A 22,375-nucleotide genomic window follows, 5' to 3' on the forward strand; every position below is an offset into this window, starting at 1 on the left:
TCTTCTGCCTGTTAGATTCTTACCATTTCTGTCCTATATCCTTCCCATCCTTGCATGGAACATTCCCTTGTTAATTCCAAATTTCTTGACGAGATCTACCTGGGACCTTTTGGAGTCCATGGCAGTGAATCGTGGCTACTTGTTTTCAAGCCGCAATATCTCAGCTCCATACTTTATAGGGGATTCTTACATGCTCTACAACTGCATGGCACTTTGAATGTTTCCTTCCTCTGAGCTTCCCTGATAGCTCAGTTGGTAAAGAATCCACCTGCAATGCAGGAGACCCCGGTTTGAATCCTGGGTCAGAAGATCCCTTGGAGAAGGGATAGGCTACCCACTCAGTATTCTTGGGCTTCTTTGTGGCTCAGCTGGTTAAGAATCCACCTAGGCTCAACACTTGGGTTGGGAAGATCCCCTGGAGAATTCCAGGGACAGTCCATGGTCAGATTTTGTTGTCAAGCCTAATGTGTTACTGTTACTTGGGGTTTAGGAGGGTTGAAGGTGTAGCAAGTTCTTTAAAATTTTTACTCAAGTATAGCTGACTTACAATGTTTTAATTTCTGGTGTACAGCAAAGTGATCCCATCATACATCTATCTCTAGGTCCATCCACGTTGCTGTAAACAGCGTTTCATGCTTTATGGCCAATTAACATTGAAAGAGTTGGGAGACACAGGACTGAATATCCCATGGGCTACACACTTCATGTGGTCACGAATGAGCACACAGTATTCCACTGTGAGATGAAGGATTTTGCTCCTAACCATGTAGCACGTGAAATAAGCATGCTAGCTAAGGTATGCTCAAAACCAGTACAGGAACCAACAACTTCCAAATATACAAGCTGGGTTTCAAAGAGGCAGAACAGAACTGCCAACCATCACTGGATCATGGAGAAAGCAAGACTGCCAGGAGAAATAACCTCAAATATGCAGATACTACCCTAATGGCAGAAAATGAAGAGGAACTTGCCACTTGGGGGTGAAAAGGCTGGCTTAGAACTCATTACAGAGAAGGAATTGGCAACCCACTCCAGTCGTCTTGCCAGGGAAATCTCACGGAGCCCGGTGAGCTGCAGTTAATGGGGTCCCTAAAAGTTGGACAGGACTTAGTTCCACTGTATATATGTACCACATCTGTCGATGGACACTTAGGTGGCTTCCATGTCTTGTTACAGAAACCATGGCAGGGAAAGAGACAAGTGACACTCGGAGATGCAGAACAGCACAGTTTATTTAGCACCTGTCTGGACTCCGCAGAGTTGCGTCCAGAGGCTGAGTGCACAGGCTTTCTTCTGGCTATCTTTTATATGGCATGGGATTCTGGGTCCTAGCGACTTTCCCCACGAAGCAGTTTGGCTGACCCAGTAAGTAGGCTGGTTCACAGAAGCAGAGTGGTGAGCACAGCAATAAACTTAAGCAACTGTTTTTTCTCTCTTCACTATGAACACAGGAGTGCATGTCATCTTTTTGAATAATTGTTTTGTCTGGGTATGTGCCCAGGAGCTGGAGGAACTCCCATACTGTTTTCCATAGTAGCTGCACTAATTTACATTTTCAACAGTGATAAGGTTAGGGCTTCCCTGGTGGCTCAGCTGGTAAAGCATCCGTCTGCAATGCGGGGGAATCTGGGCTGGATTGGGAAGATCCCCTGGAGAAGGGAACAGCTACCCACTCCAGTATTCTGGCCTGGAGAATTCCATGAACTATATAGTCCATAGGGTCGCAAAGAATCACAAAGACTGAGTGACTTTCACTTTCCAAAGGTTAAACTTGTTAGCCTCCTCCAGTAATCAAATTGGCAGCAGCTACTGCCAGGCCAACCTGGAGCCACTTAATCCAGTTGCTTGGAAAAATAGCCTATTGGCTGATGAACGTCTCCCAGCTTCTGTATGAGAACCCTACCCTCCAGAGTAGTTCCTCCCTTTCCGGCCAGATACAAAATGGCTTTTTAAAGAGACCCTGAACAGGAGCTTTAGTGAGGGCAAATTTTTTAAGTACAAAAAAACATCTTTAGGGGCACTCAAGCCTAATATAGCTCTTCTCTCTTGGGACAGTTGTCTATTTCCAGGGGTTATAATATACTCCATGTATTTAAACCCCGGGCTTGAAGGAAACTAAAAACTTCAATGTCGTTCTCATCTGAGCCTCCATATCAACATGTTATCTACAGACTGTAGGACAGTCCCTTTTAGCATATCTTCTTTAGTTCCTTTCTTAGGGTTTGGGCAAGCAAGTGTTGATGTCCCAACACGCCTATGGTGGGTACTTCTGTCCACCAAGTGCATTGTTGCCTCTGGTCCAAGTTGGGGTTAATCCACTCAAAGGCAATCTGATATTGTGAGGGATCAACCGGGATTTAAGGTCACAGAGTGAACCACATAGCATCTTCAGGGACTTCTATAAGGACTGGCCACAAGGGGGTGTATAGGGACCATTGCATCTTCCTGCTGAGGTCTCACACCATCCTGTAACCCTCATTTGGCTAAGTGACAGAATGGGACTCTTGGATTCCGACAGCAAGAGCCTATGTTTTAAGAACACATCTGTTTAGGGTTGTAACCTTTCCCCTCTAATCTTATGGCTATTGTCAGTTAGGGTAAGCAGCTTTTGGCTTAAGGCGAGTTTCTGCCGGTTGGCCGTTTATGGCCTTCCAAGGACTCCTCCGTCTCAAAATGCAGGGTTCACAGCTTGTAGACTCTGGTTGGGAACAGGCCCTTGCTCTTCTTGTTGATCAGCTTTAGCCAGGGTCAAGGTTAGAGGCTGCTTAAGGCCTCCTAACCGCCATGTAGTCCTGAGGGAGCCCAAGTCTCTCCTTGATAGTGGGGTAGGACACTCAACTCAAAAGGCATGTGAGAGGCTCATGAAGGGGGCAAGGACTTCCATCAGCTAGCCACCAGGAAGAAGGCCCAGCCTGAGAAATCTGGACAAAGTGGCTCCTGTATTAAAAAAAAAATTCTTACCTGCCATCAGGGGTTCCTTGATGGATACAGACATCTTGTGGTGGGGGAGCAACCAGAATCCCTGGGCTTCCAGCATGGCTATCCCAGGAGAAGGGCCCCCCCTCTTTAGCTACCAAGGGCAGTCCCATCCCCAGTGACTGGCCTGTGTGTAGACTGGGCATGGCCTGGGAGCTCCTGGTACGCACTGGCCAATGGCTGGTTGGCTTACACTTAAACCCATTTTGTTGGTCTCACCTCCAGACTGATGGTTGACCCCTCCTGCCCACTTTGGGTTGCCCTGAGGTTATGTATGCAGCATGGCCGAGAGCAAAGGCTATCTACTTAGTTTGAGCCTTGGCCTAGCTTTTTCATGGTGAGTCCTTTCCTTCTCCATCACTAAATACTTCAAAGGCCACCTCTAGGAGTTATGGCATTTGTATTTGTAGGTCTAATTGTAACTGAGTTTTGGCCTAGTTTCAGGGGGACTAACCCTAGGGAGCAGAAAGGTCAAACTGTTAGAAGGAATGAGAAAGTATTTGAAAGCCAGTTAACACTGAAAAAGATCAAGGAAGTGATCTAAGAGGAAGAAAACCCTGTTCTCTTTCAGGGACAGCCTGTGAAGGATTTTTAGAAAACCTTCCTATACTTGAGTATATCCCCTGGGGACTGGGCTGCATGGACCTGATCAGGCAATAGGGTGCTTGCAGGTGGGAATACACTGCACAGGCTGGAAGGGGGTCCCAGAGGGGATGAAAATAACTTGGAGGAACTGGAATTGGAGTAACAGAAGGTGGCACGAAGGCAGAGGCTGAGGTAGGAGCAACAGGAGGGTCCCAAGTCATTCACCCTGTGTTCCTGATGATGCCTAAAGGGACGTATGAATTCTACCGGACATAGCATTGAGTTTGACCAAGGCACAGTTTGCGAGTGAGGTTCAAGAAATTATCTTCCCAAAAGGCACGAAACACCAGCCTTCCTCTCAAGAGGGAAGTCTTAGAAAAAAAGCGAGGCAGAAAGGGGGAAGAGAGAGAGAAGCCAGACATTTCCCAGCCGCAGCTGGCAAAGGCCCTGGATTTACCTGGAATCCAAGGATCCCCGTCAGGGCACCAAGGCCCCATAGAAAGACGCTAAACTCAAGGTCTCCAGCCGGGTCACCGACGGTCCTGAAAGTCAGAAAGAGCCCATGCTCTATCCTGCAAGACGTGTTTTCATCCCCAGGGCCTTCCACGGTGGGGGCACTCTAAAGCCTCAGTCTTGCAATATAATCAGACTGCACGTGCAGTTTTCATACGAGGTGTCAGAAATTAAAGCAATTCATCACAGGCTCGAAATTGGATTTGGGAAGCCAGGCTCAGTCCAGTCTTACCTCTGGGAAGCAGAAACAATTCGGACTTCCGACGGTACTGGGGCGAGCGGGAAGTAGACGGGCGCAGAGAGCTAAAGATCAACGTGGGGACTCGAGATGACGGAGGAGCCCGGAGGCCAGGTTGGCCAACGAGTTTGGGCCACCTCCCCAGGCTCCGCCGGGCCAGGGTCCCGCCCTCCAAAATGCAGCACTGAGAACTTAGAGAGACATCCCCCAACGCGTGCTTGATCCTAAAAGACCGCGAGTCCGCGAAACTCAAGCATTTATAGAAACTGTCCCAACTCTGCAATTGGGCAATCCCGGAGGAAGTATCCGCCCCCGTCACCGCTGATACGCTCTTCTTTCTACTCTTCCTGTCTCCACCAACCGAGCCCTGGCATCTTTTTCGGGAGCGAGCTCCAGCACCCGACCCCTTAAGCCCCACCCTTTTGCAGAGGCCATTGAACCTAGCTGTGACTGACGGATAAACCCAGCCAATCAGAGCCCGACCTGCAAAATAGAGTGATTCCTAAGCCACCAATCCATCCCTGCGACGTAAAGCCGCCGGAAGTCGTAGTTCCTGAAGAGCCGAGGGGAAGGCGGCTGCCTGGGGCCTCGAGAGCTGGGGAACTACAATTCCCGGCGGGCAGCGCGCCGGTGCGCTTCCGGCTCGCGGCCCGTCCCTTCCCCGGCCGGCGGCCGAGGGGCCACGATGAGGCGAGAGGGTGGTGCTCCCGTTCTCGAGCGTCCACGGGCGGGTGAGTGTCCGCGCGGCGTGCCGGGTCCGGAGCTCGCGCCTTCGGTCCGCGCGGTGGAGCGAGGGGCCCGGCGTTTGGGGCCCCGGGAAGGGTTCGGGCCTGGGGGGCGGGGCTCAGGCGCGCCGGGGTTTCCCTCGTCCGTGCGTTTGTCTGTCTGTCAGCTGGGCCATCGCTTGCTTCTCTCCTCCATTCTTTTCTTTATTCGCTTCTTCTTCCTCCGTTTACGGCTCGCCGCCGGGTGCCCAGCACTGTAACAGGCGCGGGGAGACTGCGGAGAGCGAGATCCCAGTTCTCCTGTACTCTTCTCTAGGAGGATTTTTCAGCCTCGCCCCTCTTGGCACTTCGTGCCCATCGTCATTGCCCGCTGTGCCTTGTGGTGTGTTGATCACTGTCTCTGGGCTCCACCCACCAGATGCCAGTAGCCTCCCTCGCCCCCGGTGTGACAACCAAAAATGTCTCCAGCCATTTCCAAGCGTCCCCTCTTTTCAGAACCGGTGATCGGGGGTCCCCCACAATACACAGACATAGCCATGGGGATCTGTGACAGGTGCTATGGAAAACAGAAAGAAGCAGGGCGTTGAGAAAGAGACAGGCTTGAGGAGGGGCACCTCCAGCATGCAGCCTGTCCTGGGAAGTTGCTGGAAAAGCGTGCTGGGCAGAGAAAAAGGACTGCAAAGGCCCAGGATAAAAAAGCTCAGAGGATGCCAGCAGGTTCTGGCGATGGGGTGAGAGGTGAAGTGGTAAGGCCAGGCCAGAGTGCAGGATGGAGGCTGCGTGGTGCTCACAAGGGAGGCTGTTGGGGAACTCGAGCACAGGAGAGTAGGCGTCAGGTAGGATTGTGTGCGGGGGGGGGAGGGGGGGGTGCGGGGGGGCGGGGGGGGCGGGGGCGGTTCCTCTTCTAATCCTCACTTGGGTTTGGCTGCCTGGGCCAGGTTGTCTTGAGCCAGGTCAGGACGGTCAGCTGGGGCTGAGTCTGGGGTCCTGCTCTTGCAGGGGGAGGGTTTCCACCCACTGTGCTATGTCCCTTGCTTTAGAGCTTTGTGCTGCTCATCAGTGTCCCCTTCTCCCATCCCTCAGACCTCTCCTCATCTACACGCAGGCCCCCTCTCCTGGGGGCTGCCCACCCCCAGCCTTTGGCAAGCATGTGGCATCTCTCTTCCACATTTCATTTCTTTGGGTCTCTCCCTTCCCACACCTCTTCTTCTCTTTGTCGTAAATCCCCTCCTCGTACTGCTCTGGGCATCCAAGCTTTTCTATGGAAACCCTAGTCTCTGTGTCTCAAGGTGTCTGCATGCTATTACAGCACTGCCTCCAGGAAGCCAGACCCTCCTCCCTCGGAGCAGGGAGAGCCGGGACATGGGCTACTGGCTGATAAGAGCCCAGCCAGGAAGGAGGAGCTTGAGCTGAGGTTCTCTGTGGAGTGACTCCACTATGGTTGTGTGTCATGACCTCCCTGGAAACAAATGGAAAAGATCACAGTCTTCTGTATTGCCTAAGGGCGGACAGGAACCCCCAGAAAAATGCCTCTGGCAGGTTGAGCAGCTCAGTGGTACTTCTGATCCTCTGCCTCCTCTCCGCCTGCTCCCCGCACCCCGGCTCCTGGTTTCTCCAGAGTCGGGTGTGAATCTTGGCCAGTTGGCTGGACAAAGGAATAGGCAGTTTGGGAAATGGAGGAGGATGTGACTGAAGGGCCTGAGCCACTTTGGAGGCTTCGGCTGCCCAGACACGATGATCCAGCCTCTTGCTGGCTTGGGGAGGGGCTGGTTTACCTGCAAGGTGGGGCCCCTTGGTTTGCTGGCCGCCACAGAGGAAGCAGAAGGAACAGGACTTTGGTCAGCCTCGGCCCTGACCTCTTGCTGGCTGGCTGTGCCTGTGGTGACCTTGCAGCTTCTGTTTTCAGTTCTCAAGAAGGAGCTGATGTCAGTGGAGCCTTCGTTGCTAACTCACATGCATCTCTCACAGTTCTTTCCAGGCTTGGGTGTAGCCAGTCCATTTAACGGGTGAAGAAAGCTGAGGACCAGGCAGGCACACAACTTGCCCAAAGTTGCACACTTGCCAAGTGGCAGAGGTGGGGTTTGAACTCAGGTCTCCCCGAGCCTGGCACTCGTGGGTGGGCACCCAGCCTTTCAGGCCTCTAGCTGGCTCACGCGGGGGGACTCATGAAGACGGACCCACCAATCCCTCTCAGCTGGTGTCCTCAGTGTCCCCGTGTGCTAGCCCTGAGTCAGGAGAGATGGTCGCTCCTCGGGAGTGTCGAGTCAGGTGGGGCTGGTGCTGGCGTCACTGTGCACACCTAGCCCTTAGCCGCCTGGGCAGGAGGAAGTGGACTGTCTGACAGTCTTTTGGGGGATGGACATTTCCAGCAGCCCCCAGGAGCAAGGAGGAGCAGCCCAGCAGAAACCAGGACTGGAGGGGTGTGCCTGAGGGCTGAGCTGGTCACCTCCAGACCCAGATCTGGCCCAGGGCCTACATGCCCTTCCCGACTTCCACTGGGAAGCAAGAAGGAGGAAACCAGGAGACAGAAGCCACACAGGGAGCCATGAGACAACGGCCAGGGGAGCCTGAAGGTGCACACGGGGCCCAGGGGCCACCAGCCACTTGGCTCTTAGGTCGAGGCCCCGGGCCTGTCTCCACGAGTTTAGACACCCTGATTTAGGACAGCCACTGGGGCTTGGCTGGGCCCTGAGGTGGAGGGAGGGTGTGGGCAGGAAAAAGCGGCCCTGCAGCTGGACACTGAGAGAGGAAGATGAATCCCACCTCTTTCCAGCACATTCTTTCCCTGCGCTGTCCCCCAGGCTGGGCCAGGCCCTGACTTCATACATGGTCCTCTCATATGGGGAAGAAAGGATTGGGGGGGTGAGGCTGGCCCCCCAGGGCAGGTGGGGACGGGAAGGCATTTCCATTGCCAAGTAGAGGTTAAGGCTGGGCTGTGGTGCAGGAGGGATGGGCAGGCTGGAGAGGCTGCCCCTGGACAGGAAAGGCGAGGAGGCTGGGTGGAGGAGGCAAGGGGGCAGAGCCCTGGGGAGGGCAGGCCACAGCAGGTGTCTTCAGCAGCTCTGAAACCTCCAGAGTCTGGGCTGTGGGTGCCAGGGGCAGGATGGAGAGGAGAGGGCAAAGGCCTGGGCTGAGTGCTGGGAGGGAAGGTAGCTGGGCAGGCCCCAGACCAGGGTGTGCTGGGGTCCAAGGGGACCCCTGACAGTCACAGCCTGCCTGTCTGGGATGGAAAAAGCATATTAAGGAGACACAGGGAACAATGATGGGAAGTGTGTGTAGCTTTGCTATGGCAACCGGGCCTGTCTCTATAGGACTTGGCAGCCTGGCCTGGGCTTGGGCCAGGGGGCCCCGGGGCAGGACTTACCTGGGGCTGTGTGATCTGCAGGTGAGGCCAAGGCTGCACACAGAGCTCCTCGGAGCCACCCACGCCCCTCCCTGGGGCAGTCAGCATCAAGTGTGTGGCTTGATGGTGTTTAGAGGCCAGTCCACCCCCTGCTGGCTCAGCACGTGCTGTGCTGTTCGGGGGACCCGAGCACACCCCCTGCTTGGGCTGTCAGAGCAGCTGTCTGGAGGCAGATCTCGGCCTCGTCTGGCCACCCCGCTGACCATGGCTGCCCCCACAGCCCTCTGGGTATTTCCCGAGGGGAAGGGGCATCATGTCCCACACCCCTGAAGGGGACACCCCATCAGATCCCTCTGGGCTCCCTCCCAAGGGGGCTGATCAGAGGAGTGGGCGGGGGGGCTTTCCTGAAGCCGGGTGGATGGAGAAGTTCAGGCACTGGGGCATTTGCGGTGAACTGCTAGTTCCTCATTGGGCAGTAAGTGCACCCCAGGCCCCAGGAGACCCTTAGACATGGGTGTGGGTGGCCAGGGACCCCTGGGCGTTGACCTCAGCTCAGGCAAGGCAGGGGCAGGGCTGTTCTTGGTCTCCCGGCCCTCCAGCCTCACCCCAGGTGGACACCCCATTTCCATCAGGACTGGGGCCTTTCTTAGGGATAAGATCTCTGAATCCAGCCCCCAGACTGTGCTGAGGTGCCTTGGCCGGGAAGGAGGAAGGGTGAGGGGGAACGCTTCTGGCCCTCCCCCACACCGGGTGGGGTCTCCTTGGTCTGCCAGCCCACAGCTTTTCCCAGTTTATCAAGGGCCAGGTTCTGGCGTGGGTGAGGAGTCTGTCTCACTCTCTGTTAACAACGTCCTGCCTGTGTATGAGCCTCAGGCGGACTGTGGGGTGGGGAAGGGGCCTCCTCCCCCAGGGCCAGGGCACACCCCCCGGGCTGGCCTGTGCTCTTGCTTTCCTGGGGTTTTGGCCTCCAGGAAGAGGATACTAGGGAGGACTGTTATTACGAAATGCAGTCTCTGGGGGGCCAGTCTGAGGGCGGGCTGGGTGGCATCTCGCTCAATTCCAAGAAGCTCTGGAAGCAATCTCAGCGTTCCTGGTGGGCGGGGTGAGCAGGGTGGGCGGGGCAACAGTCCTCTCCCTCCCGCCCCCGCACACCTTCCAGGGTGCGTGAGTGGGTGGGGCGGAAGGGTTCCCCGCACCATCCAGGGCGCGTGGGTGGACGGAACAGACAGGGTCCTCCCACTCTCCAGGGCGCACGGGTGGACCAGGTGGCCAGAGTACCCCCACCGTCCAGGGTGCACGGGTGGGCGGGACGACCAAGGTCCCCCATCATCCAGGGCCTGGGCGGTGCACTGAACCCCGTGAACCGGGAAGTGATTCCCTCCGTCCTTCCCTCTCTCAGCCCGGCTCACGGGGCCAGTCCTGTCCCGTCCGTCCCCTGCCGGGTCCTGTGTCTTCGTCCCGCCTGACCCTATTGGCTGTCTGGGGACTTTCCGGCTGATTTGCATGTTGCCTGCGATTCCTGCGTGCCTTTCTGTTTACTTCACTTCGGAGCGGGACAGCCAGACCGCCGCCGCAACAGGCGCTCAGGCAACCGGCACCCCGGAGGGGGCGGGCAGGCTGGCTGCGGCCCGGGGGGAAGCGCCTGCCAGGGTCACGGCCGCCCGGACCGTGGGCGCTGCTCTCTGCAGCCAGCAGCTGGCCTCGTGGCCCCGGAGAGCTTGCAGCGGAGGGAGCAGATGATTGTAAAATCCAGGTCAGTGTCAGCCAGCGGCCTCCCAGCGCCAGCCGCGGGTTTCCCCAAAGGGGTGGAGCGCTTCGCGCGGATGGGTTGAGTGCTGGCGCTGGCTGGGCCTCACGCAGCCACGGCCCAGTGGCCTTACTCCTAGCAGGGCAGCCCCCAGGACTTCCTTCTTAACAGGGAGACCCACAGGGGCGCTGGAGGTGGGCTTCCAGAGCCCCTGTTAACCCTAAAGAACAAGCCACAGAGAGGGGGGGTTGGGTGGGGGGGGCAAGCACTTTGAGTCACAGCAGGGCCAGCAGCAGGCAGGAGGGGGAGGCTTTGGCCAAGCTCTGGGGAACCCCCTCAGGCACTCAGAGCCCTGCAGGTGGGCGAGGTGCCTCATGGCAGTGCCACTTGTGGGGGCTGAGAGCCCCCGTGTCAAGGCCTGAGTCTCAAAACTTGGGCCAGTGGCGAGAGGTGGTCTTGGGAGGGGTGCAGCTGGGGAGAAATAAGGAGAGCTTTAGAGCCAACCCCTCCCTGCTGTCCTGCCGGGTTGGGCCCCAGGACACACTGCTTGGCCGTTGTGGGGGGCGTGGTTGTCGCTGGATGGGCCAGGTCAGGAGGGCCTGGCATGGAAAGTGCCAGAACCAACTGGACTGTGCCTTGCTGTCTGCTGGACTCACATGGGGGGCATAGAGCATTTCCCACCTTCTCGTGGGGGGCTGGGTTGTCCTTCCCCCTGGAGCCTCAGGGTCCTGCAAGACCCCCAGACCACCGGGTGGGCCCCTGTCTGCCCCGCAGCGTGGGAAGAGCAGTTCCTGATGCTGGCGTGATGCCTGGGCCGAGCGACGGGTGATGAGCCCGTGGTGCGTGTCCAGGGGTGCTGGCGGTCTCCCAAGGTGTAGAGCTCATGCGGGCCTGGTGATAGGGCCTGGGCATGTGGCCTTCCTCCCTGTGCAGGGCTCTCAACACAGCTGGCCGCCGTGGGGGACGTGGTGTTCCTGGCTGCAGACTCAGCAGGTCCTGACGTCAGGCACACCGCTCTGGGGGGGGTGGGGTCTGCTGATATGGCCACCTCAGTTCAGTTCAGTTCAGTCAGTCGTGTCTGACTCTTTGCAACCCCATGGACTGCAGCAGGCCAGGCCTCCCTGTCCATCACCAACTCCCGGAGCTTACTCAAACTCACGTCCATGGAGTCGGTGATCCCATCCAACCATCATCCTCTGTCGCCCCTTTCTCCTCCTGCCTTCTATCTTTCCCAGCATTAGAGTCTTTTCCGGTGAGTCAGTTCTTCACATCAGATGGCCCCGTCAGGGTGGGCACTATCTTAGGAGTGGAGATGCCCTCCCGGAGGGCACATCCTCTGTGGGCGGCTGACGGGGTCTGCTTACACCCAGGCCTGGCTAGCTCTCCCTGGGCCCACCTTAGCTCCTCTCTTATCGGGTGGGAGTCCCCAGAAACCGGGGGTGATGCCCACAGCACTGTCTCCCTGCTACCTGCTTACCCCAGCCCTTGTACACGATCAAGAGCCCAAGCTCTGCGCTCCTCTCCTGTCTGAAGGGGCTTTCTATGTGTGGTGCGGCTGGTGAGGGGTGGGGCACCACCCAACAGGTCTCCTGGGGTGTGGCCACACCTGCCCTGGTGGGTAAACAGCCTGAGGCTGGCCCAGCCTTGGTCCCAGCAGCATCCTGGCCTTGGCCCCTGAGGAGCAGACAGAGCAGGAGTGAGGGGGCGGGTTGGGGGGCAGAGCTGGCAGGCTTTTCCCAAGGGCTAAGCCTTGAAGCAAGGTGGGACTGAGCACCAGCTCCTGCCGGCCGCCTCCTTTCCTTCGGCCTGTCCACACCTGGGGCGGGCAGGAGGGGAGAGGGCCTCAACTGCAGGAGCCCACCCTTGTTGGGATTGGTGGTCGAGCCAGGCCTGCCAGAGCAGCTCTGCCAACGAGCGGGGCCTGGGCCGCCGTCTGGAGCCCCGTATCTGTGTTCTGCCCACAGGGGACGCCACCCGAGGAGCCTGGATGCCGCTCTAGAGCATGAGCTCGGGCAAGGGCGCCCGCTACAACCGCTTCTCCGGGGGGCCGAGCAACCTTCCCACCCCAGACACCGCGGGGGTGAGGGCCAACCCCGGGGAGGGTTGCCTCTGGGCACGCCCCGAGCCCATCCCACACACCCAGGGCCCCGGGGGGCTTTCCAGAACACCCAGTCCGTCCCTGGAGGTCCCTCGGGTGGGCCATGCCATGTGTGTGATTGGTGTGTCTGTGAGTGTGTGTGCACACGGGGTCCTTAGTGGGACAGTGTGTCAGCCCATATCCACGTGTGTGTCCACATCCTCTGCGGGGTCGGGGCCAAGTCACATTCATTCTCTCTCCAGACCAGAATGGAAACCACCTTTGGGCCTGCCTTTTCAGCTGTCACCACCATCACAAAAGGTGAGCCCGGGAGCCCAGACCAGCCTGGGCCGGGGAAGCAGTCCACCATCCCGCTGCCTGCCCCCAGGTCCCCCTGCACCTCCTCGCGGAGCCCTGCCTGCCGCCTCTCTGGGTGGGCACCACTTCACACCCCATCCCTGATCAAGTGACCCCTGACTCATCCCAGCCCAGGCTCTTAGGGTCAGGCTCGGGGACAGTGGCAGGACAGACTGCTGGGCTCCTTCCTGGAGTCCGGTCCCTTGGGGAGCCCCCAGCGGGATGTGTCCAGGAGGTGGGGAGGAACCAGCACACAAAGGCGCAGCCTCCTCCCTGGAGACTGCACGTGGCCCCTCCGGGCAGGACTGCTCGTCCTTCTGCCTCTTCAGGGCTCTGCCCTCCTCGCGGTACACGCGTGTGCTAAGTCGCCTCAGCCGTGTCCGACTCCATGACCCCATGGACTGTAGCCCACCAGGCTCCTCTGTCCTTGGGATTCTCCAGGCAAGAGCACTGGAGTGGGTTGCCGTGCCCTCCTCTACGGAGTCTTCCCCACCCAGAGTTTGAACCCATGTCTGCTGTGGCTCCTGCGTGTAGGCAGGTTCATTACCACTGAGCTAGTGGGAAGCCCCACCTCAGGGTGCACCAGCTGCTGATTAAAGTAGTGTTTTAGCTGCTTCTCCAGGGTTTTCTCTGGATACACTTGGTGGCGGGGCCCCCAGCCCACTGCATACGTCTGCTCACCCAGGCTCCTTTCTCCTGCCGAGTGACCCCCCTGCCCCGGGGGGCTCTGAAAGAGTCCTCTTTTTTTCCTCAGATGTTCCTTTCTGAGGGAAAAGCAAATTCGCATCCTCCCCTACCCGCGTCTCTTGGGTCCCTGATTTCTCATCTGCCTTTAGAAGCTGCAGGGCACACTGCCCTGGCGGAGGAGAGCTCCCGGGCAGAGGCAGACGGGGCCTGTCCCACCCAGTACCCCCTCAGTGTCGGGGCGGGGCAGAGCCAGCGACCAGGCCTGACCAGCTGCCCTGCCCAGGCTTGACCAGCTGCCCTGCCCAGGCGGTCTGATTACAGGCAGGGACCCACGGCCACTCACAGGGCAGCCCACTGAAGCCTGGATTGTGCACCCATGCCTTGGGGGCTGCTGTGATGTCTGGGCCCGGCTGGGCCGGAGACCAGTGGGGGCCACTGTGTGCCTCCGGCTGCTGCCTGCGGCAACTCAGAGGGGAATCCCTGTTCCCACGTGGACCCCTGACCAGTGCCTTCTCTGGGTAGCTGGGGTGACAGGCGGGAGGAGGTGGGCAGAGAGGGGCCTGGACCACCAGGCTGCTGCACCAGCTGAGGGGCTGCACACCTTTCTGCCTGGGTGCGGCAGGGCGGGGGCGGGGGCCTTCTAGGCTCAGTGCTGGGGCTGTCCGGGGCGGCCCCCGCCTGGCCCAGGAGCAGGGGCATCCGCAGCCCTCCCTGGCGGTCCGGCCTCCCTGCACGGCCCACCGTGGTCCTTTCTCTTTGCAGCCGATGGGACCAGCACATACAAACAGCACCGCAGGACACCCTCTTCCTCCAGCTCCCTGGCCTACTCCCCGCGGGACGAGGAGGACAGCATGGTAGGTCTGCGCCATGCTCCTCTCTGCCCTTGGGAGCGGGCCTCACTCTCGCCAGGCCCTCCCTCCCGGGGCCCGGGAGGAGCTGCAGGGAGCTCCTTGAGCTCAGGGGTGAGGGTGGAGAGAGTGGTGAGGCAGGGGTCCAGCACAGCGACACCCCGAGACCTGGGCCCCTATGGCTAGGTTTCCAGAGGGGCGAGGGGCAGCCGGGCTGGGGGGTGCAGCGTCCGCAGGTCTGGGTGTTTGACTCCATCATGTGGGGGTGGTGGGAGCCACGGAAGGTTCATTCAGGAGCGTGACCAGGTCTGATCCCCATCTTTGAAGCTTTCTCTTCTGCTGGGTGGAGGCTGTGTGTGTGGGTTGCCGGGTGCAGGCAGGGGCCCTGAGCCTGGGGGTCCTGACCAGAGACAGGAGTCAGCAGGTGGGGAAGTGTGGACAGGCCCTGGGGGGGGTTACCGATTTAGGGGTTTGGGGCAGAGTTGGAGCTGGCTGGAGCCCAGGCAGTGGGGCCAGGGTCACAGTGGCCATTCCCTGCCAGTCTGCCCACTGGCCCCTCGCCAGGCTCCGGGGCTGCAGGGGGAAGCAAAGGTGGGCCCGGGTAGCGGGCGTGGGGCACAGTCAGCCTCAGGCCCTCACCCTCGCCCACTTCTCTGGGCTGCCTCTGCTTTCCCTTGGACGTCCCTCTGGCCAGCTGGCCAGCCCTGCTAGCCCCCCAGCACCCAAGCTTACTCCTCAGTGGCCAGCCTTTGTTTTCTGTTTAATAGAGAGAAACAAAGTATTTCTAATTATTCAAAAAACACACTCATGTGCCCAGAACGGCACTAGGCCCTCCCCAAGCACTCACCCCCTCCCCTGGGCTCTGCCTGCCTCTGTATCTGGGGTCTATGATGTGCCCAGGGCCTGTGATGTGTCCGGGACCTGTGACGTGTCTGAGGCCTGTGACGTGTCCGGGGCCTTTGACATGTCTGGGGCCTGTGACGTGTCTGGCGCCTGTAACATGCCTGGGGCCTGTGACGTGTCTGGCGCCTGTAACATGCCTGGGTCCTGTGACGTGTCCGGGGCCTGTGACGTGTCTGGCGCCTGTGACGTGTCCAGGGCCTGTGACATGCCCAGGGCCCGTGACGTGTTCATGGAGCAAGGCTGGAAGCAGTAGGCCCGCTTGCCCAGCTGGGCCGTGAGGACAGTGGATCCCCTGTGGTGTCTGAAATCCTTGGGTTTCGGTGGCTTCGGGATGTGGGCGCGTGCTGTGAGGGCCCGGAGCCACGGCCACCTGGATGCCAAGTCTTCGGCTGCCAGGCCCCAGGCCACGCCCGCTGCTGGCCCTGAGGAGCCAGGCCTTCCCAGGCCCTGCCCCCGGCCCAGGCCTGCAGCTGCCCCTGCACTCAGGCGGAGTGGGGTCCCCACAGCGGGCAGGCGGCCAGGGAGAGAGAGCCCAGCCAGCCTGCGCGCTTGGCCCCGCTCCCGCCTGGACCTGTTCTTGCCCTCTGGTTTCCATTGCTGCCCTGGGGATGGTTTGACTCACTTCCTCTGACTTTCCCCTCTCGCTCCTCACGTGGCCTTTCCATGCAAACGTGCCACTTGGGCTGCTGGGTGCTGCCCTGGTGAGGGAGGTGCCCGTCTGTGGGCTCGCTGGGCACATGGATCTCTGCCGCCCGCACGCCAGGAAGCCGGGCCCTGACACTACCCGGCCAGCCTCCCTGGGCCCACAGGGGTCTCGTGCCTCGGGCTGGTGGGGAGGGGACCCTTCCAACAGTCCGCGCACCCCCCGCGGCTCAGAAGGAGGCATCTGGGCCCAGAGGGGGCTGGGCCCAGAGGGGCCGGTGGGCTGAGCGTGGAGGCAGGCGGTTTATGGCTCTTGAATGAGGCTTCAGGAGAGTGAGAGAGGAGCATGGGAGTGACTGGAGCAGTTGCTCTCGTAGGATCTCTCCTGGAGAATTCTGGGCCCTGAGGGAAAGAAGGGACGGTGCCCCTTGTCCTGGCACACCCCTCTCTGTGTCTCTGGGGGCTCAGGCAGAGTCCAGCACCTGTGCCCCTCTCCCTGCTCTCAGAAGCTGGGCTGGGGTTTGGTGGGGGTGTCCACCCTCCCCTGGGAGCCTCCCTGGCCTGGGCTACTGTCCCCGGGCAGGACGGCCCCTGGGCCCCTGGAGCCCCACAGCCAGCCTTCCAGCCCCTCCCTCTGGCAGTCTGGGGGCTGTGGCCGCCCCCGCCCCAGGATTGGCTGGTGGAGGTGCCCCCTCTGTGGCCCACATTCCCTCACGGGAAGCAGGAAGCAGGCCGAGCGTGTCCTCGTAGAATTGAATAGCAGGAAGTCTCTCCATTTACACAAAGAAAGTTGGCAGATGTGAGCGGCAGTCCCGACTGCAGGGCCAGGACTGCGGGGCCAGCTTCACGCCCTCGGCACGCTGGGGACTGGGCGGGCGCCCGCTGGGCTGGGGGTCCGGGCCTGGCCGTCTCGCCGGCTGATGGTCGCCCCCCTGCCCGCAGCCCCCCATCAGCACGCCTCGCCGCTCCGACTCGGCCATCTCCGTGCGCTCCCTGCACTCCGAGTCTAGCATGTCCCTCCGCTCCACGTTCTCGCTGCCGGAGGAGGAGGAGGAGCCGGTAGGTGTGGCCGGTGGGGGCCCCTTCCCCTCAGGCCCCCTATCCACACAGGTCCACATCGGGGACCCGGGGGCCCAGGCTGGGTCCCCCAGGCACGTTCTTCTCACTCCCAGTTCCAGGGGCTGCCCAAGGACCAGCTTTTGGCAGGAAAGGGAGGGCTCACCTGGGGCCCCTTCTGGTCTGCATCCTAGGGTGAGGGTGGGCACAGCTGGAGGGCCTCTCCACATGAGTCCCCTCAAGCCCTAGACCTCAGCAGGCTCTCCTCAGGACACACCGCAGCCGAGGTGCTCTCGCCCCAGGAGGGCAGCCCGGCCGGCGGGACCGGGAGCTGGGTGCCCGCAGCCCCGGGGCCCCTCACCCCACCCTGCTTGGTCCCAGGAGCCGCTGGTGTTCGCCGAGCAGCCCTCGGTGAAGCTGTGCTGCCAGCTCTGCTGCGGTGTGTTCAAGGACCCCGTGATCACCACGTGTGGGGTGAGCTGCCCTCCCGGCCTGTGTGCTCCGGGAGCCCCGAACCTTGGGGCGCCCGGTCTGGCCGCCCAGCACGTGCCCTCTGCAGTGGGCGAGGGGTGGGGTCCCTGCGGCCGCGCCCCCACCTGCCCGTTGTCCCCACAGCACACCTTCTGCCGAAGATGCGCCTTGAAGTCAGGTAGGACCCTCTCAGCCCAGGCCTGGCCACCCAGGTCCCCAGTGGTGGGGAGGTCCCTCTGGGGAGGTCCGCCTGGGGCCCAGCTCTGATGGAGCCCCCTAACCCTCTGCCACCGGCAGTTCCCGGGCCAGCGCTCAGGCCAGGCTCGGGGCCTCCCCGCAGCAGGCGTGGGCGAGACCCCTGGGTGCAGCGCCCGCTGTCAGGGCTGCCGGCCTTGTGGACTCAGGCCTTAGCCGCTGGCCCTTCCCATGCTCTGTCCCAAGCCCCCCGGCACTCCTCCAGACTCCTGGGTCCACTAAGAGGCCTCTGTTGCCACCGCTCACCCAGTGGTCATCCCTGGTGGCCCAGCCGAGCGTCCCTTCCTGTCCTGGGAGCCCCAGAGGGGAAGGTAGATGAGGGGATGAGGCCCCCGGTGTAGGCTCAGCCCACCCGGCAGGGGAGCAGGCTCCAGGCCCGCCACCCACCAGGGCATGCTCTCCCCGGGGCGGGGCTGGCTGGGCGGGCTGTGGGGTCAGCGTGCCCTCCCCCCCAGAGAAGTGCCCCGTGGACAACGCCAAGCTGACGGTGGTGGTGAACAACATCGCGGTGGCCGAGCAGATCGGCGAGCTCTTCATCCACTGCAGGCACGGCTGTCGGGCGGCGGGGGGCGGGAAGCCCTCCGTCTTCGAGGTGGACCCCCGAGGGTGCCCCTTCACCATCAAGCTTAGCGCTCGAAAGTAAGGGCCCCTGTCTGCCCCCAGTCCCCGCCCCCCTGGGGCCCCCAAGAGCTGGGGCCTCTGGGGACTCAGCCCCCATGCCGTGCCACCCGGCCGCCCCTCCAGGGACCACGAGGGCAGCTGTGACTACAGGCCTGTGCGCTGCCCCAACAACCCCAGCTGTCCACCCCTCCTCAAGATGAACCTGGAGGCTCACCTCAAGGAGTGCGAGCACATCAAGTGTCCCCACTCCAAGTACGGGTGAGTGGGCGGGGGTGGGCGCAAGGGGCCGCCCTGGGCGGGGGCGGGTGGGCGGGGGGCGGCAGGCCTGGGCTGGCATTCACGGTCCCTCCTTCAGCAAACCTTGGCTGAGATCCGCCTGAGTACCGGGCACTGGGGAGACGGCCTTAGCGGGAGCCACACTGTCGACTCTGTAATTACAAACCGAGGTACAGGTGCCGAGGAGGAGACCCGAGCCCCATGGGGACACAGCGCCCGGGGAGCTGGGGACTGATGCATGAGAGGGCACAAGCCGGGCCTGAACTTGGGAGAGGGCTTCCGGCAGTTGGACCAGCAGCAGCGAGTTGAGGGCAGAGGGGAGAGGGGCCGGCAGAGGAGGCGGCAGCTGGCTCTTCGGGGCGGAAGCCAGTGAGGGGGAGCGGGCCCTGGAGGAGCTCTGGGCCGGAGTGCAGCGGCTGGATGGCTGGGGGAGGCAGGACAGGTGGTGGGCGAGTGGCTATGCGCAGGGCAGTGGCCCGGCATAGAAGTGGGATTTGTGGGAGACTCTTTGGGCTGGAGAGGCAGAGGGAAGGGCCCACCTGGCGGGCCGGTGGGCAGGACAGCTGTCCCGTCCTTCCAGGTGCACGTTCATCGGGAACCAGGACACGTACGAGGCGCACTTGGAGACGTGCCGCTTCGAGGGCCTGAAGGAGTTCCTGCAGCAGACAGACGACCGCTTCCATGAGATGCACGTGGCGCTGGCCCAGAAGGACCAGGAGATCGCCTTCCTGCGCTCCATGCTGGGCAAGCTCTCGGAGAAGATCGACCAGCTGGAGAAGAGCCTGGAGCTCAAGTTCGGTAAGAGCCCGGCCCAGGGGGCGCAGGGGTTCAGCCCTGCCTTTGGGTCCCTGACACCCCCTGCCCTGCCGCTCAGATGTCCTGGACGAAAACCAGAGCAAGCTCAGCGAGGACCTCATGGAGTTCCGGAGGGATGCGTCCATGTTGAACGTGAGCGGGCAGGGGCCACGGGCGGGGCCGGGTACTGGGAGCGGGTGGGGTGGGTCCCAGCAGGAGGCCTGTTCCCACTCAGGATTAGGTGTCTATGCTGGGGGCCCTTGCCTGGGTAGGAAAGGCCACTGGGGCCCCACCCACCCCACGCTCTGCTCTGCTCTTGGCCCCGCAGGACGAGCTGTCCCACATCAACGCGCGGCTGAACATGGGCATCCTCGGCTGTGAGTGTGGGCCCCCTGCCACCCACCCCGTGGTCCCCAGGCCCCCAGACCCCTCATACCTCCTGTCTCTGCAGCCTATGACCCACAGCAGATCTTCAAATGCAAGGGAACGTTTGTGGGCCACCAGGGCCCCGTCTGGTGTCTCTGCGTCTACTCCATGGGGGACTTGCTCTTCAGCGGCTCCTCTGACAAGACCATCAAGGTGGGTAGGGGCCTGCCCAGGGCCCGGGCAGCCTGGAGCAGCAGGGCTGGGCATGGCACGCCGAACTCTGCCAGCTCCAGGCCTGCCCATGGACAGGGCTTTCTCTGCTCCCCCATGCTCACATCATTCGTGCCATAGTGTCCCCTGCCACTGGGCTGGTCCTGCTGGGATCTGGCCTGACCCTGGTTTCTGCAGGTGTGGGACACATGTACCACCTACAAGTGCCAGAAGACTCTGGAGGGCCATGACGGCATCGTGCTGGCCCTTTGCATCCAGGGGTGAGTCCAGGGCGCATGTGTGTCCACTGAGCACAGGGCCCACATGGACTGTGGCTGCATGTGTCGTAGCGTGACTTTGTCTGCCACTCCTGGGACCCTGAGCAGGGCCGAGTCATGGGTGGCGGTACGTGGGGCCTCTGTCTCTGACGCTGTGTGTTCCCTGAGCAGAGCCCTGACCCCGGAGAGCCTCAGGTGGCCAAGGACAGGCAGGACCGGAGGGGAGGCAGGCCCAGCCACCCCCTAGCCCAGAGTGCCCCTTGTAGACCGTCCTTCCTGGCACGTGTCATGAGGCTGTGTGCTGTGGGCGTGAGTGTGTGTGTGCGTGTGAGATGCTGGCGCACAGGAAGCAACAGCTTGACTGCCAGCAATGCTAACGAGGGTAATTACCTCCCGGCTCAGCTGTCAGACGCTTGCCAGGCAGGCGTGTCCAAGGTCCTCTCGCTGAGGTGGGAAGACCGACGCTGGGCTCAAGGAAGCGGTAGCGGTCCTAGCAACAGCCCAGGCCTCTGGTTTCCGGTGGCTAGTGCTCTCTTGGCCCGGCCAGGGCGGTATCAGCAGGGGTGCTGTCTTCTTGCGCCCTGACACCCTGGCTTTGCTTCCCCAGATGCAAGCTGTACAGTGGCTCGGCCGACTGCACCATCATTGTGAGTGGGGCCGGCGGGCTGGCGGGGTCGGGCCCCACGCGTGCCTGAGAGCCCCAGGCAATCTGTGCCACTGGGGCCTGGGCTCAGCAGGGCCTCAGGCTTCGCGCCTGTCTCCCACCAGGTATGGGACATCCAGAACCTACAGAAAGTGAACACGATCCGGGCCCACGACAACCCGGTGTGCACACTGGTGTCATCACACAACATGCTCTTCAGTGGCTCCCTGAAGGCCATCAAGGTCAGGCCGGGAGGTGTGTGTGCATGCCGGTGCCAGTGTGTGCCCCTCCGGCCTGCGCTCACGGCCACTCCCACAGGTCTGGGACATCGTGGGCACCGAGTTGAAGCTGAAGAAGGAGCTCACCGGTCTCAACCACTGGGTGCGAGCCCTGGTGGCCGCCCAAAGCTACCTGTACAGCGGCTCCTACCAGACAATCAAGGTGGGCCCCCCGACCCCAAACCAGCTCTGTCTGCCCTGCCCCCACTGGGCCGGCACAGGGAGACCCTCACGTGCACTCTGGGTCGTGAGTGGGCGGCCTGGCCGGGGACCAAGTGGCCCGCACTTGCCCGTAGATCTGGGACATCCGGACCCTTGACTGCATCCACGTCCTGCAGACGTCTGGCGGCAGTGTCTACTCTATTGCCGTGACCAATCACCACATCGTCTGTGGCACCTACGAGAACCTCATCCATGTAAGAGCAAACGCAGGGGTCGGCGTCTGACTCTGGGCCCCTGTCTGCCCCCATCTGTGCCTCTGACCTGCCGGTGCCGCCCCCCAGGTATGGGACATCGAGTCTAAGGAGCAGGTGCGGACCCTGACGGGCCATGTTGGTACCGTGTACGCCCTGGCAGTCATCTCGACGCCAGACCAGACCAAAGTCTTCAGCGCATCCTATGACCGGTCTCTCAGGGTACGAGATGGCCGAGTGCCTGGAGGGGGCAGCTCAGGACGGGTGCCAGGCCTGGGCGGTCCTCATGTCCCGTGTGTCCCCAGGTCTGGAGTATGGACAACATGATCTGCACGCAGACTCTGCTGCGTCACCAGGGCAGTGTGACCGCGCTGGCCGTGTCCCGGGGCCGGCTCTTTTCCGGAGCCGTGGACAGCACTGTGAAGGTCAGCACCATGGCTCAGGCCATCCGCAGGGGCTGCGTGGGGAAGTGGGAGCGAGGGAGGCGGGTGGGAACTGGCAGCCCGGGCAGCTGGGGGCGGGTCTGGATGGCAGCTGGCTTGGGGGCTGCATGGCCAAAGTGGCACTTGAAATGGAGTCTTCCCCCTGCAGGTGTGGACTTGCTAACAGAATCCACGCCGGCTCTCGGCTTCCTCTGGGCCTGACCTAGGACTGTCTTAAGTCCAGTGGGCCGCGTGACTGGTCTTGGGGTCTCTGCCTGCCCTGTGGGGACTCAGCCAGGCAGGCAGTACCCTCCCTGCCCTGTGCCCAGTGAGCCTCCCTCTGCTTGGCCCTGGCACCGTCACTGCCAGGACAGTGCCCAGCCTGTCTGGGTGCCAGGTACGACGCTCGCCAGCCCCACCTCCATCCTCACTCCAGATGGACTGTGGGCCTTTTTACTCACCTTTTCTACACTGTTTTTAGACTGTACATAGATTTGATTACTTCTTGATTGAAATAAAAGTTGCACAGACTGTGGTTCTGAGTGGGGATGGTCCTCGGGGATGGGGGACACCTGAGCATGCTGCGGGGGCACAGGCACTGGCCAGCGGGAGGGAAGCTGGGCAGGGACCACAGAGGTGCCTGTTGACAA

At 61.2% G+C, this 22,375-nt stretch overlaps 1 protein-coding gene, 1 long non-coding RNA gene and 1 other non-coding gene across 6 annotated transcripts; 1 reads left to right on the top strand and 2 right to left on the bottom strand.

Moving 5' to 3' along the window:
* Window positions 1-1,214: 1,214 nt before the first annotated feature.
* On the bottom strand, window positions 1,215-4,754 carry LOC138429338 (uncharacterized). The gene is made up of 2 exons (XR_011252776.1): window positions 4,307-4,754; window positions 1,215-4,103 (listed from the first exon to the last, which is right to left on the bottom strand). It is a non-coding gene; the product is annotated as an uncharacterized lncRNA (long non-coding RNA).
* Window positions 4,184-4,266, bottom strand: LOC138429822 (small nucleolar RNA SNORD60). Its single transcript, XR_011252910.1, has one exon. It is a non-coding gene; the product is annotated as a small nucleolar RNA SNORD60 (small nucleolar RNA).
* A 79-nt stretch (window positions 4,755-4,833) lies between the features above and the next one.
* Window positions 4,834-22,260, top strand: TRAF7 (TNF receptor associated factor 7). 4 transcript variants are annotated; one of them, XM_069570745.1, is made up of 21 exons: window positions 4,834-5,043; window positions 12,092-12,207; window positions 12,468-12,525; window positions 14,011-14,102; window positions 16,584-16,700; window positions 17,079-17,171; window positions 17,313-17,346; window positions 17,879-18,062; window positions 18,168-18,302; window positions 18,901-19,118; window positions 19,195-19,268; window positions 19,444-19,492; window positions 19,567-19,694; window positions 19,890-19,972; window positions 20,577-20,616; window positions 20,738-20,854; window positions 20,931-21,053; window positions 21,187-21,306; window positions 21,394-21,525; window positions 21,609-21,728; window positions 21,895-22,260. In XM_069570745.1, the coding sequence occupies exons 2-21, from the start codon at window positions 12,130-12,132 to the stop codon at window positions 21,907-21,909; spliced, it is 2,010 nt and encodes a 669-aa protein (XP_069426846.1). In that variant the 5' UTR covers window positions 4,834-5,043; window positions 12,092-12,129; the 3' UTR covers window positions 21,910-22,260. The 4 variants fall into 4 exon arrangements, with proteins under 4 accessions (XP_069426846.1, XP_069426848.1, XP_069426849.1 ...); XM_069570747.1 differs by having other exon boundaries at window positions 4,908-5,043; window positions 18,168-18,296; XM_069570748.1 differs by lacking the exon at window positions 4,834-5,043 and adding an exon at window positions 9,536-10,133 and having other exon boundaries at window positions 18,168-18,296.
* Window positions 22,261-22,375: the final 115 nt, after the last annotated feature.

The sequence above is a fragment of the Ovis canadensis genome, chromosome 24 (genome assembly GCF_042477335.2).
Source record: "Ovis canadensis isolate MfBH-ARS-UI-01 breed Bighorn chromosome 24, ARS-UI_OviCan_v2, whole genome shotgun sequence".
NCBI classification, from domain to species: Eukaryota; Metazoa; Chordata; class Mammalia; order Artiodactyla; family Bovidae; genus Ovis; species Ovis canadensis.